The sequence below is a fragment of the Halichoeres trimaculatus genome, unplaced genomic scaffold, assembly GCF_033239565.1.
Source record: "Halichoeres trimaculatus isolate MK-OKI-2021-1 unplaced genomic scaffold, fHalTri1.1 fHalTri1_scaffold_9, whole genome shotgun sequence".
NCBI lineage: Eukaryota > Metazoa > Chordata > Actinopteri > Labriformes > Labridae > Halichoeres > Halichoeres trimaculatus.
The window spans coordinates 20827551-20842848 of NW_027437188.1; the positions used below are offsets into that span (position 1 = coordinate 20827551).

The 15298-nt window shown below is 42.6% G+C and overlaps 1 protein-coding gene across 8 annotated transcripts in view; it reads right to left on the reverse strand.

Moving 5' to 3' along the window:
• The window catches only part of mecom (MDS1 and EVI1 complex locus), a 138090-nt gene that overhangs the window by 86189 nt on the left and 36603 nt on the right, over positions 1–15298 (reverse strand). For all 8 annotated transcript variants that reach the window (XM_074680119.1, XM_074680118.1, XM_074680115.1 and 5 more), the window contains exon 2: positions 9881–10227. In XM_074680119.1, the coding sequence (XP_074536220.1) occupies positions 9881–10227 (347 nt within the window). The remainder of the gene's footprint in view (positions 1–9880; positions 10228–15298) is intronic.

Here is a 15298-nt window from a genome sequence, read left to right on the forward strand (position 1 = left end):
ATCCCGCTTTCCCTCCAACCTCCCAAAGGAGGAGGAACACTATCTATTCCCCAGAATCTTTGGATAAGTGAGCTGCATTTATCTGTGGGTTTCAGGGGCACTGCCATGACTAAAGCTCAATTTTCTGCCCTATGCTTAAGTTTGGAATCAGATAATACAAAGCATGTGTGTATACAGTATGTGAGATGTCTAATCCAATACATCCCATCTGCATACCCTTTTTATTGCTCAATTTACATCTTCAAACAATGAACAGAGCTGGGTATGAAAAAGATACCCTGCAAAGGCTGCTGTAATACAGTAAGAATAACATTCCTGGAGTCAATATGAGTGTAAACAAGAAATGTAACTTTGCAGAACACAAACGCAGTCTGATGTGTAGCACATGTAGCACACAGAAAGTTTACTCTGGTGATGCTTTAAGGAGTTTCTGTGTTGTGTTGCTACATGGTTTCTGATGTTACTCTATTTACATTAACAGGTGCACATATTCCCCTACCCTTCTTCTTTCGAAACAGAGGACCAATGAGTCAATTCCTTCTGTTCGAAAATAAACAGCATGTTTGTTCTGATTATAACTAACCGTCCTCTGCTGTAATTATACAATGACAGAAACTGATGGACTGTATCATTATTATGCAACCTGAAAGCAATTACAAAACAATTACTGACCAGGATGTGATCCTGGGTTATTACCATAGTAATTAGCCTCATTAAATACAAGAAGACACACTCATTTAAAATGTGACCTTCAAACTCTGTACAAATGATTAACAAATAAGCTGTTAGTTAATTAGAGCTCAGTTTAACAGTCAACCAAAAAGTGCTTTTAACTGCAAAGTGATGCCCTTGGTGAGTGCTGGGTCTCAGAAAAGCAGTGCTGTGTAAACCGTGACATTGCTGGATACTTAGTTTTATTATACTAGTTTATTTTGTAGAGTCGTACTATTATGAAAAAAGTAGATAAATAGAGCATGTCAGAGCCTTTTTTTAAATTCATTTTTGGGCTTTTTATGTCTTTAATCAGAGAGGAGAGGACAGTGGAAAGAGCAGGAAATAGAACAAGAGTGGGTAGTGACATGCAGGGAAGAGGCCACAGGCTGGATCCAAACCCGGGCTGCCCGCAGGAGGTCCTGAAGTGGGACCTAGACCGCTAGAACCATCTGCGCTCCACGATCAAGATCTGTTTTAACACATTGTTTTATTTTGCCATTGCTACATAAATGCAATTTTATCCCTTTCAGCACACTATCCCTAAATCACCACAGTGTCCTTCCTCCTGATTCTATCATAACAAGAAAAACCCACTATGAAACTTAAAAAAAAAAAAATCTTGAACATTGAGAAAACCAAATAATCTCCTGTTATCTTAACTCAGTATGAAAAATGGATGGCTATTGTCACAAGCCTTAAATATTTGGGTTTCCTTGTCAACCAGCAGCTTAAAGCCTTTAAAACCAATTTAGACTTCAAACTCGGGTCAAACCTCTGGTACCTGCTACCTTTCTAGCGCTGTTTGATTTTGGTGATAGTTTTCAGCATTCAGGCTACAGCTAAATGTCTGCACTTTAACAGCCCATTTTTCCCAGCAATAAGCATTAAAAGTGCTGAATAGGATCCATACAATGACTGGAATCTTACTTTAGATAAGAAGAATAAACGTAAAAAAAAGTTCAACTAGAAGTTTATCATCACTTTTACCTCACTTTCTTTTAATAGAGATACATTTTGCTACGGTGCTGCATAGATTTAAGTATCCCCAGCTGGGGTAGATGTAGCATATGTATTTATTCTATCATTTGATAATTGTGTCAAAAGACAGAATGCCAATCCTTGGACATGCAAAACCTCTATGAGAAACCTGATGTGGTCAATCATTCACAGTCAAAGACGTCTTTGGCTTTTTGCACCCACTCAAAGGCCACATCTGAGGAGTACAGACAGGGCAAGCTCACAAATATTGACTTTCCAATAACATGAGAGTGCACAGCAGCCTATCATATGGCTCGAATTAAAGCATTATGACATAATAGAGCAAAGTCGGGGTTAAGACCTCATTACTGCCACCCGGGGCCTCTGCTTTCTCTCTCTCCTCTCTCAAACCTGGCAGCTCTCAGTTCTGTTTTTGGACCTGCTCCACTCTAATTGGAGCAGCAATATGGAGTAATTGGAAGAGGGCGACAGTGTTACCATCCCGGCCTGCATTTTTTTAGCGCTTAACCCAGTAATAAGTTCTCAAAGCAGACCGCACCTTTACATTACCCTTTGAACCACAGCGCGCAGGCAGCAGAGAGATTTATTCACACACACTGCTGAAAAGGAGCAGCACACGCCACACAGGGAACATGGACAATAAGTATATGGAGATTGTGAGTGTGTGTAGGTTATAATAGCCGTGAGAGCACAAGCCAGAGTCTGGCAGAGGCTAAGAGGACATAGAGCCATGGCTTTGTGCCTGTTAGCGTAGCCCTAACCACAGACACATAGAAAGTGGTTTCGTAGAGCGGTATTAGCTCTTGATTATTTGCGTTAACTGGTACTTAGATTTACTGCCTGGGTAATGCAATCTGACTGGTAGTTAAGCGCTAGCTGCAACATGGGGCAGGAAAGCCACGACAGGGTTGCCATTCCCTCTCTGTTCCCCCGGACGGGACCAATAAAAAGACTGCAAGACCTGCCCCTGAGTCGCTGTCTTTGCCTCCCTCTAACCCTCCCCGTTGAAAAGACATTTGGAAACAATCAGCAGTGTGTTTAAGAGGAAGGCCTTTCCCCTATCAATCCCTCTAGATAAGGTATCTATAAGCCTGGCTCTGTAGCCCCGCACACGGAATTCATCACCTTTGTTTCCTGTATGCTGTTTAGGGGTCCCCTCATTTTCACTGCTATCTGTGCTGAGTGCAGAGGGGACGTTTTTGTGTGGAGGCATGTGTGTGCATAAACTTGGGGGCGGGCTGCCAGGCTGGTGCATATTTGTGGGTAACTTTTGAGCATGTAAAGTGAATATGAAATGCAGGATAATACTTTTTTCTTCCATTTCTTTTCATTCTTTGCTCAGGGGAGCTCTGCAGACAGCTGACAAGGTGTGTTTGATTTGAGTGCTCCTAACCTGGGTGGAGTGAGCCGTTCATGCACATTCCTCTCCCTCTTTCCCCAGTGTTACCTCACTACTTCCACCACTTTTATTGGGTAATATGCTGTAAATAATAGCAGGGTGTTACACATTTATACACAAAGGATCACTTAAAAAGTCTGAATATAAAAAAATACCTTTAAGACTCTTTGGTAGGCAACATAAAATAAACTCTAATGTGGACTTTTATGAAGGCTGGTAAACTTTGATACATGCTGCCTTTTTTTCTCTGCTTTACTTTCCTCTATAAACACTTTAATAACACAGAAATGTCTTATTCCTGCAAGTCTTCCAATGTTTATCTTTCTCTGAGTATTCAGTGAGCTGTAACAGCTGAGGATCGAAGATGTAAATATGCATTACAAGGCAGTAGCATTTACATCCTGCCGATGAGTCAGTGCACCTGCATATAAATTCTGCTATATCTGTGGCTGTCTAGACGTGTGTCATTGTGTCATTAAGTTTGCCCTGCATGTGGTACAGATCACCTCTATTCTAGCTCAGAGTGTATTATGCATGGATTGTAGGTCTCACCATGAGCTAACAGCTGGTTAAATTTTTGCTTGTGCGTCGAGAAACAACCTCTTGTACACACCCCTCCTGAGCTTTTCAAGCAGATGAACACCTCTTTCCTCATCTTCTTGTTCCTCGGCCTCCTCTCTCAATCAAACAAACCCTTTCATTCACCTCAGATCTAATAAGGCACATGACCTTTGACCTGTATGGGATGGACCCCCTGATGAGAGTCTACTTCACCTGGTATTGTGCTGCCGGCTACACCTTCCGACTGGCATAGCCCCCACTCACGCCCGCCTTTGTCCCTCCTGCAATTCACTCTGACTTTGTTCAGTTAGTTAACCTAGCTTCCTCTCCCTGCTGGGAACTCAGACAGAGAAAGGAGGAGGAGAAGGTGGGGGCAGGGTTGGTGCTTAGGAATGAAGGGGGAATCAGAAATTAGCTTTTTTTTTTTTTTCATTTCTTATGAGTGAAGAGTTGCACCTGAATTTAGCGGATTTGAAAGACAGTGCACTAACACAGTGTCATCCTGTCAACAACCTGTCCTTATCTGTGTGCTTCTACTACTTCCAATCATCGTATGAGAGTAGGAACTCAGTACGATCCCTCCAAACACACAAACACACACTTTCATACACACACAAACAGACACACACCAGCCTCAACAAGCACTGCAAACAACAGATTAAGTCAAGGGATTACCAATCAACTAAGAGGAAAAGAGACGGACCCCCAGAATGCTTTGTCTCTGACAATTTGAATGGACATCTTCCCTGTCACAGATAATCAAGCTCCAGTTACACTGAATGGCAAGCTCATCTCTCTATAACAGACACCAGGAGAGACAAAAGCACACACAGACACACACATACACATGGCTGAAGGCTTTATGAGGCTGTTTTAACAGAAGGGAGGATTCACACTCTGCAGCATGTGGAGGAAGTTAGAGGCCCGGGTGGGTTCTGTAGCTCAGCAGGTTTACTCATTCAATACTACCTCTCTGAGAATTGAGCCAACACATTTTAATCCCTTTTTGAGAAAACTGTATAAATTGTTGATAAAGTCTCTGTGAAGACCCTCTGTTTGACGCTGATTTGAGTGACACTGACCAAAATTGATTGTGATCTTCTGGGACAAAGACAGAGTGTCTCATGAGCACTACTGTCATAAAAACATGATTTTTGTAAAAGCGTGCAGTTATTTTGGAGGTAAAATGGAGAGCAGATCTTCTTTTTAACACTTTATTTTTTATTTTTTTAAATACTTCTTAAAGGATAAACAGTAAGATAATGTATTTATTTATTTATAGTTAGGAAGCGCTACTGGTTGAAACATGACAACAAACAAACTTTGTAAACTCAGAAGGTGAGCAAACTACCTGTTTAATGTTACTCCCAGACTTGTCATTAACATTAGGGAATCCTCATTTTGTCCCACCAGTGCTCATCTACCAACTACAACCTCACCAAGCCGAGCTAATGTAACCTCACTCTTCATTTTATTGATAGACTCTCAAGTTTGAACAGAGAATAACTGCTGCATGTGGGTTGGAATTGACATTATTACAAACAGTTTAACCTGTGTTTTAGCCTTTAACTTTTGAGCTCTATCACTCTCAGCTAAATGTTAGAGTTCAACATTACTACTATTTAAAAAAAACAAAACTTCTTTTTTCAATGAAAGGACAGTTTTTTTTTCCACTGCTAAACTTTACTGGCTGGCGTACGTCACGAGAACTTTTGGTCTACGTGCAGTAAATGGATTTGTGTAGTCTCAGGAAAGAATGACCCAGAACCCCAGAAACTTTGAAATAACAACTTTTAGTGCTGATAATCTCATTTTATATTGTGGATTATGAACAGGCAATATACAAAAGTGAGACTATTTCAAGATCACACAGAAAGTCCTCACAGGGCCTTTGATCTTGTTCTAATATTATGCGCTAAATGCGGAAAAACACAGTCATTGTTTTTTTTTTAAAAACACACTATTTCAAGGGGAACTAGTAAAAAGGCTCAAAAGTTCAGTCTGTTCACCACAGTTCAAGTTTGGCATCTCTGTAGAAACTATTGCTTTGTTTAAACAAACTCTTACCAACTGTATGTACAGTTGCTGTCTTCAGACTGATAAGACCCTCACAGACCTACACTTTAAAAAGTCTGTTCTGTCCCCTCAATGGTGCTTGCAGTTCTCCTTACAGTTCATTAACCAATGACATCCAAGTGTATTTTGTGAAGGACTCCTTCATTATTACACACTGTCTCAGCAGCCGGTTGCTGCTCCTCTCATGAGAGAAAACAGGTCACACAATGATGTCAGAGCAGCCGTTGTGTTCATGCAGCACAATACATTGACAACCGCCATTCACATTGCCTTTTCAGAAACAGGATTTTTCACTTTGAATTTCAAAAAACTATATGTGTGTGTAAGTGTGCGTGAGAAAATGAGAAGATGTGTGTCCATTGAGGGGTGCGTGAGTGACAGCGAGGTTCATCCCTAGCGCCTGCCTTTCTAAGCACTGCTGTGGGCAGGGCCATCTCCGCTGACAGTGGATGGGATGTGGCAGGGGCTCAGGGATTAAGAGGCTTTTAGCCAGGCCTGAGAGTGGCTCTTTCTCCTGGTGACAGAGAGAGGTGACGGGCCGTCAGCGCACAGGGGACAGGCGGACAGCCAGCCAGAGACATCTGCATTCATTCAGGACAGCAGCTTATCCGTGCACAAAAAGCACGCCCTCTAGAAACGCCCTCCGTCCACACTCTCACACTATGTCTTCAACTCACATGCACACATGCACACACAAGAGTGTATATGAACACAAATGCAGCACACTCACACACAAAACCTTGTTCCTGGGATTGACCCCTCTCAGAGTTCACACTGTCTCTAGATATTAAATAAAGTGTCTAAGCAGGAACCACCAAAAAAATGATTTTAAAACTTTTGATGTTTCTTAAATTTGTGATCCTCATAAACCATCTGTAAGCTCTATGACTTCAGGCTCTATAGGATAAAGTTTCCTCATGAAATTTTGATTTCAAATGAAAAAAGGCTGATCAGCTACTAAAAGAAAGCAAACATTCTGTCCAACCAAGTTTTTTTGTAGCTCATATTAGTCTTTGTAGTTCATAATCAGTTCAAGGTTTCAAGATAACAACAGTTTAAACGATGAATCCTCTCTTAGCCACGCATCTGCCTCTCCTCCCTCCATCCTCCCATCCTCTCTGGACCAGGAGGTTCAGGAGACAGGCCCTGCCCAGCCACCTAATCCTCTCCTCCCATTCACCATCACTGCTAATCTCCTCCACCATCTCCCCACCACACACTGCCACCAACACTATTGCCTCCACCTCCACCTCCGCCTCTCACTCAAGAGGTGCACAAAAGCCCTGAGCGCCCCTGTCCCGCCCCACTCGCCATCCAAACCCTTCTCGCACCCCTAACCTGCTCCGCCCATCTCTGCTACAGCAGGAGGCACCCAGCTTTCTAAGCCAAGGGCCCATAATCCCGTGGGGCAGCGAGTATGGGTGAGCCCAAAGGCTCATTGAGTGCTGGATAACTCTGTCCGGGACTCCAGCCCTCTGTCTTATTGTTGCGGCTGCTGAGAAGAGGACAGACACAAATGGAGTTTGAATTTCAATGTGCCTAACGACTCAGAGAGAGAGACAGCAGAATATGGACTAGTGGGCATCCAGGCGTTAAAGAGCGTTTTCCAGGAAGGCATGAAGAAGTAAATGCAAATGCTTCTGAAGGCTACCTCACGCTTATCCTGCACTTAAAGACAGAACGCAATATTTACTGTTTAGGATTTTAATGGATTATCATCAACAAATTTATGTTCAAAGCTAAACACTCATAACTTATACAAACTGATGTTATGTGTTAGACTTTGGTGTAAAATGTGTCAGCAGCTACTTTAAAGCTGGTTTAAAAGAGACATAGAAACATTAATAATGGTTGACGGGTTATTTAATGTTGTCTTGAGCACAAAAGTTTTATAATTTGTGTGGTTATAAAAATGATGCCCCCCTTATGCAAAATCTTTTAATCTAAATGATAAACTTAATGAAAAAATTCTTAATGATCAGTTTGTCCATGCTCACAAACACAAATACGTTCAGGTCGACTCAAGCAGACACACACTTAGTCGCTCAGTCAGCACTCAAGCTCTGCATACGACATCGTGGGTGAGCATCTCAGCCTGACAGAACCCTCGCCGCTGCCTCTCTACCTCTTATTTACCGAAGCTATCTTTCCCATAAGTCACCATTCCTGTATTCATAAAGCATCATGAGCGCCATAACTCACTTTCCCCCTTTATGAATAAAGCCTCCAAATTTATGGTGATGGTGCTGAGGAGCGGTGGCCTCCCTGGTGACAAACTTCCCCCAGTCTGTCACCACTGGCCTGGGCCGCTCAGGGCCCTCCATCAAATGCTCCAGATGGGAGCGCCACTTTAGCATTCCCCAGTCGGTGACATCACCTCGCTGCGCTGCACAGAATTGATGATGAAAGCAAACATATCTATCTTAACTCACATTTACCAAATCAATTTTATTTTTACAGACCCTGCGCGGGCTTATTGGCATATTGACGGTTTGCAGGCGGGAGAGGGGGGGTGAGGGATGGTAAACGGGTGGGTTAGGGAGAAGAGGGGGGGTCAGGAGGGCTTAATGGCGTTTACCATATTTAATGCAGAGGGATGCCATCACTGAATATCCATTCTGAATAATGTGGCATTTCATCATAAATTCTTTACAAGTTATTTACTTAATGGAAAGAGTTATGGCTCGCTGTCAACTTGGTAATTAAACATTGTGATACAGTGCTGCCTCGCTGGGATCCCATCTTTCCCCTCGATCCCCCCACCCTCCTGCCCCCAGACACAGGCACACACGCACACACACGCAGACTCACATCCGAGCTCCTCAGCTTTTTAAATACATATTATTATTCAAGCCCCCCATAAATTACCGCCAGATTAAAATTCATGAAACCTCTTTTTCCTTTATTTCCTACCCTGGGAAAAAGAATAACTGAGAGAGATTGTTCAAGCGGCTGTAAATCTCTTCTGGAGGGAAAGAGCGTTTTTATTAAGACATTGTGTTATGAAAATGGGCAAAAATGAAGAGTTTTTCTTCACTTCAATTAAGGAGACATTTATAGATTGGGTCTCACCCAGAAGTTGATAATGTGGGAGAAGTCGTATCCCGAAGAAATGTAGTCCAGAGTGAAATAAGACATTTATTTTGGTTTAGTCCGAGCCAAAACCACTGAGTCAGAGCTGATGGGCTGGAGTAATCTGCTATGGTCCAAACCCATCGAGCATCAGTCCAAATCCAAAACTATTTATATGAGCCGAGTGTTGATACTCTACCAACAGATTCTCGGTAAGCTTGCTGCTCACAATGGACTCTGTGGGGTAGGAAAACTCGAGTCAGATAAAGAATCCCACGATTAATCCTGGTTTTATTTAGACCTGTGACTTTCACTTCATGACTGCATGGTCAGTGATTCTTAATGAGCCCAGTTCTTTCTTCCAAAGAAGCTAAGACTTGGATATGAAGGTCTAAACCCTCACATCCAAATTAGGGGATCTATTTTGGGAAACTAAATGAGGCTGATCCTCCGCCAGCCTTTATTCCTGCTTCATAAAACCAAACTAGCCTGACACTGACTGAGACCACATCTAACCTTTGACCTTGTCCTGTGACCCTGTCTTCGATTTCTTGTGCCGGCTGACCAATATGTGATTTGCCAATGGCCGCAGTGGGTCCCTAACCAGGATGAAAAAGGGGATTTATGGCTTTTCATTTTAATTGAGTTAAGAGCACAACCTCCAGTGGCTTTCCTCCGATGGCTCTGAGCAAACATTACATCACTGGGCAACAAACGGCAACAACAGCCCTGTGGTCACTAGGCTAAATGTGTGCATGACGCCATGGGAGGAAATAAAAAGAGGACTGATGTGAATGCTAAAGTGTATATTAGCAGAGGGGAAACCCCCCTTGTCAAAAAGCATGCTACTGCCTTTGCAGAGAATTGTCAAGTGTAAACATGAGCCAAAGTCAGAGAGGGAAAAAGTCTCAGCTCAGATTTTGTGTAATCTAGCCAAAATCCAGTGTAAAAATATTTTGCATCTAAATCAAATCTTGTTTTCTAAATTATTGGCACTCAACAGCTGTATTAGTCTGAATCACACAAAAAATAGGTGCATGAAGTCTTCATTTATCCTACCTCCCAGCCTTGTGTGGGGTCCCGGAGAAATGGCCTGCGCTCTCCTTTGTATGGACCGAAGCGCTCTCCGACGTTTACTCTCCTGTTGCTCCAGATTCCCAGTCCTCCACCCAGAACCTCTGACTCTCTCAGTTCAAAGTCCAGGGGAATGTTCAGATCTTCCCGCGATAAAAAGATGCTTGGATGTTGAAATGCCAAGGGGTCCTGGAGTGAAGCCTCATCATCAGACAGCAGTGGGGATGCTGGGTCCTCTGCCAGGGCTGAGGACATTGCTGGATCACCATCGGAGCCACAGACATTGTCGAGGATGTCAGTCGGGTAGAGCGGGAAGTCTTCCTCGCCATCATCTGTGAGAGAAGGAGAGCCTACATGTGAGAGTGATGCTCTTTGTGGTAATAAAAGGCAAATAATTAGACATGTCTTTCAGGCCATCAATACCTGATGTATCTAACTACTGTGAGAAGCAGACATAACACGAGTCAAATCAACATTGCAAGAAGTGAATGGGCTTGCAGGTTTGTTGGTGTTACAACAGACAAAAACAGTACAAAGTCACACTCACAATGTATAAAAAAATGTTTTTGGAACCCAAAAGCAACTCAATGGCATGTTTTTGAGCTGATGCCAGGGTGGGCAGGCAGGGTCTGCTCAGCATTGTACTGCTCTGACTGTTTTATATTTCCTCTTCCTGAACTCTTTCTGCACCACACAGTGAAAACAGAGGGAAGCGCACTGGGGTTAATTGTGAATAGAGAGAAGCAGGACATAGAAGCACAACCCCTGAACCGACACTGGGCTTCTTCATAGCGGCACACGTGCCTGCTGGAGCTTGATGCTGAAAGAGATTTCATCATTCGAAGTGTTTACACAGTGTGCAGCTGAAGTGAAGCAGAATTAAGACGTGCAAAGTTAAAAGAAGCAAAGAAATCAGAATAACAGACACTTTTACTAAAGCTTCTGGCAGAAAGACATGGCAGGTCACCAAGAAGCTCACAGAGGTTTGTTCACAGACAAGTGAGCTAATGGAGAAGTCATTGATAGTGACACGCCGCCAGCCAGGTGTCATGCAGAGAAGACAGAGAGACGCTCCAAACAGGAAATGATTCATAGGAAGCTGCTGCTTCCCCAGCGCGCATCTGAAGAGAGCTGCACCTAACACAGGCTGACAGGGCACGGGGAGAGGGGGCTCCGCTAATGAGGCTCCACAACCCATCCCTGCACCAAGGAACATTCCTGAAGGGCTGCCTGTGTCACACTGTACTTCTGCATTGTCAGCCATGGAACCTTTGATCCATATGGATACCCCCTGACACACACACACACACACACACACACACACACACACACACACACACACACACACACACACACACACACACACACACACACACACACACACACACACACACACACACACACACACACAGGCACATACGTCTTGTTCATTCGCCATGAAGTAACCACACTTCTAATTGACTAAATGGGTAAATGTGATAGTCTACAGGTGGTTGAGACACTGAACTGTTATAGATGGGTTGCACACCTCCACACTTGTGTTGTAAGTGTATCATGTAGAATCTTTGGCAAAAAAAGAGCAGAAATGTCAATTGCATAAGAAGACTATGAGCTCTCCTCTGCCAGTGAAGCATCATGATTGGCATCAGAAGATGTGCTGCTGAATCAGCTGTCTTTTGTAAATATCTGGCTGCATTCTCTATTTGAAGCAGTATGCGCCCATATTTGTTGAACCCGATCTGGAACTTTAGTATTTCTCTGAGCCCTGCAGCAATACCTGATCTCAGTGTCTGTGAAACTATTGTGTTTGACACACACACTGTGTGGGCTCCCAGTGTTTGAGGGGGAATGTCTTTTAAAGACTGCGCTGAGTCGGGCCGGGTATGAAACCCAATGTGGCTCTGGGAGTCAACATAATGATTTTCAGCACGGAGACTGTGTAACGTGGTTATAGTCCTGAATGTGAGGTTTGCCATATGGTGGAGGGACAAGAGCTTTTAAAGGTAACTGTATCCCTCCATTGCTGTTTCTCCTTTGACATTTCCCCCCTCACACTGGTCTGCAAGTTTATATTTGATTTAGACCAGAAATTCCCCCGTCCAGTGGACTCAACGAGAGCATTTCAGCTCGTAAACATATATGTTTCTGTAAGGTAAACGCTAGCTGAAAGCAAATATGCTATGTGCAGAGTTCTGAAAATTGTGGTTTCATGTGCAGATGATTGATAAGTCAAAGACCGTAGCTGTGCTTAGATGTACAGATACTGAACGCAGATGATCAGATTGGTGAGTGTGTGTATGTGTGTGTGTGTGTGTGTGTGTGTGTGTGTGTGTGTGTCCGCCTTCTTCAAGCAAATAGTCCTGTTTGTTTTTTCAGTAATGGACATTACTTCATCATAGCAAGCTGACGCCCTTCATCAAAGCAGGAGTACTTAAGGAATTCTGGGTAGAGAAAGGAAACTCCAGCTGAGACTTCTACTGTATTTTTAACAGAGATGACACATCATGATAGTGCAAGAAAAAAAGCTTTTAAAAAAAGCAAAACTTCCATGGTGATGTCTTTAAAGAGCAACAAAAGTGATAAAGTGCAGAATAATGAGGAAAACAATATAAGGCTTATCATGCTTACTTGCACCACAGCTCTGTGCAAAAACACAGACACACACACACACACACACACACACACAAATGCACAAATTCCATGTATTTAAATGTTCACACTTGACGCTTAATTCATTAATTTTTATTAAAAGAGAAAACATTTGTTCTCAGGCCTGCTATCTGCATGGGTGGAATGATTTTCACCTCTGCCACGAGGTGTTGGGGGGACTCATACATCACACGATTACCCCGAGCAGCGAACAGGGCCGCCATCATCAGGGAGTGAATTAAAGATGATAGAAGGAGCTATTAATCACTGTGACAAAGCCCCTAATGGAGGTGTGACCCAGCCACTGCCGACGGGACGGCAAGGGGACGCACCCACGGGACAAATGGATACATATGTTTACAGAGAGAAATAACCTACCTGTGGACATAGTAAAACCTCCCCACCCCCCTTTTTTTCCATAGAGCTGTCTTCCTGGCTCTTTTTTTATTGCTTTGAGATAATCTTTTAATTGAAGAAAACTTTTTTTTTATATGTAAGAATTCATCGTCTAAACGTTATGGCTCTGTCCTGCATAAACAAGTTAATCCAGGTCAAATGTAACAATGGATAATAACCTTGATTAGCTCCAAAATGCATTTATGTGTTTTTACATAAATGAACCCACATTTTTATGTTAAATTTGTAATTATTAAGAGAAAAAAAAGTTTGATACAAAATGTCTTAGTACAATTTTCCAAGCAAAAAATTGAATGTCCTAGTTTTTATTTCTGTCAGTATGTATCAATTCTGCAGATTGTGTGCATTTCTAAACTCTGCACATAGCATATTTGCTTTCTAAATGTACTATTACACTACAAGGTGTCAGAGAGGAGTTTGTTTAATGCACTTACCCCAAAACCACACAACTTTATCCAAGCAGATAGATGAGTCTAAATGTTGATTAATGGAGCCTTAAATAAACTCACAGTGGACGGTCTTCTACGCTGATTCATGCACATCATTTGTTTCTCTTGAGCACAGACAGATATGACCGAGGGCTTCCCCCTTTTACCCCAGGTCAAACATAATCACACATGATCCCCTCCATTTGTCATCACATCCACTTTCTGAATCTGCATCCTTCATCACCGTTCTGCCTTCAAATTCAACCACCAGGAAAATCAGGAAACCTGTGAATACACTGCTTAACCAACATTAGGAGTGTTTTCAGATCTAAAATGGGTAAATGAGGGTGTATAATGAGTATAATTGCTGTTTGTGAATAATTTGACTAATTTGCCAGAGAAAAAAATAGGACACCCTGAGGGACACGAAGGCATGGACATTTGGGAGACACAACTCACTGTAAATGAATTCAAAAGAAAACAAATATAATCATCTTTTATTCAGTTAATTACGACGCTTTCGCAGCTACTTGCCTGACACAAAATGGCTGCTGCTGATTTGCTAAGCGCCGTTAATTACAGTGCATCAGTTTGTGCCTAGATTCCCTCAGCAGGGTGTATAGAAGAGTGTTTGGAGCCCCGTGCCCTCAGGAGAGGCAATAAGCTTCCTAATTAACTCTGTCTTTGTGCTTAATGGAGGCCTGAGCGCTGCTTTTGGGGAGTCTGTTGGTCTACAGGTCCAGTGGGGTGACTGTGGAACCGAGTGATACAAACCAAAAGACAATTGAGCCTGAGGTAGCTGAAAACCAAAAGACAAACAAAATCTTGGAATTAAATTTGGAACAACAAATGGCATGGTGGTCCGTTTTTGGTCATTAAAAAAAAATAAAAAAATTGAAGAATTAAAAACAAAACATCCTAACTGAGAAACTGTCATCCTTTTCTTAAAGATGAAATTAACCCTACAGCTCTGCACCAATACATAAAACACCCATTAGCACTTGGACAATTACAGATTATACTTCGTAAGGTGAAACGCCATCAGTGTAACTTCAAATGCCACACTCTTATAATCACCATCAGGTTTTCATATGGTGCAAACTGTTTAAGCACACACAGGCACAGACACACACAGTCAAAGGAGTAACAGGAGCAGAGCTCTTTACACAGCCTTAATTAATGAGAGCATTGTCTGCGTTTTTTCAGCCCTGTGTTAGTCAACTGCTCCCTCTTCCAAATGGAAAGCACTCTATTAAGGGCTCCGGGCCGAGTTACCAATTAACATCGCACACAACAAACTGAAACTTAGAGTTGGTCCCTCTGTGCACACACACACAGACACCTAATTAATTAGCATTAGTTGTGATTAATAATGAGGGTCCTTTAATGGTAAATCTGCAGCCCCAATGGCAGGCTGACACAACAAAGGCGTCTGTGTGCGCAGCAGGATTTATCAGGGGAGCTGCTCGGGGATTTTAACATGTTTCTCACCAGCCTGACAAATGGCCTATTAATTATCTAATGTTGTCTGACAACAGCCGCTTGATAAAGATGTATGTTTGGACAGGGTGAGGAGGGGAAGATACAGTGCAGGGGGGAAAAAAAGGAAGAGGAAAAGGAGGAGGTGTGTGAGTAAGACGATGGAGTAGTGGGTGCGTGTCTGCTTAAAGAAAGAATAAATAGAGTATGTGTGAGTGAGGGGAGACTTACACAATATCATAACAGCCAGCAACTAAGTGACAGACGTGTGTGATGTCCCTGAGAAAAAGTGTGTCCCCTTCAGATACATTTGTTTCAGCAAAACGCAGCACATGCTGTTAAATCTATACTTGTTTGTGCTAATCAGTATGAAGGATTAACAAACTACATTTATTCTTAATGAAATGCAAATGAATGAAGTCTTGATGAA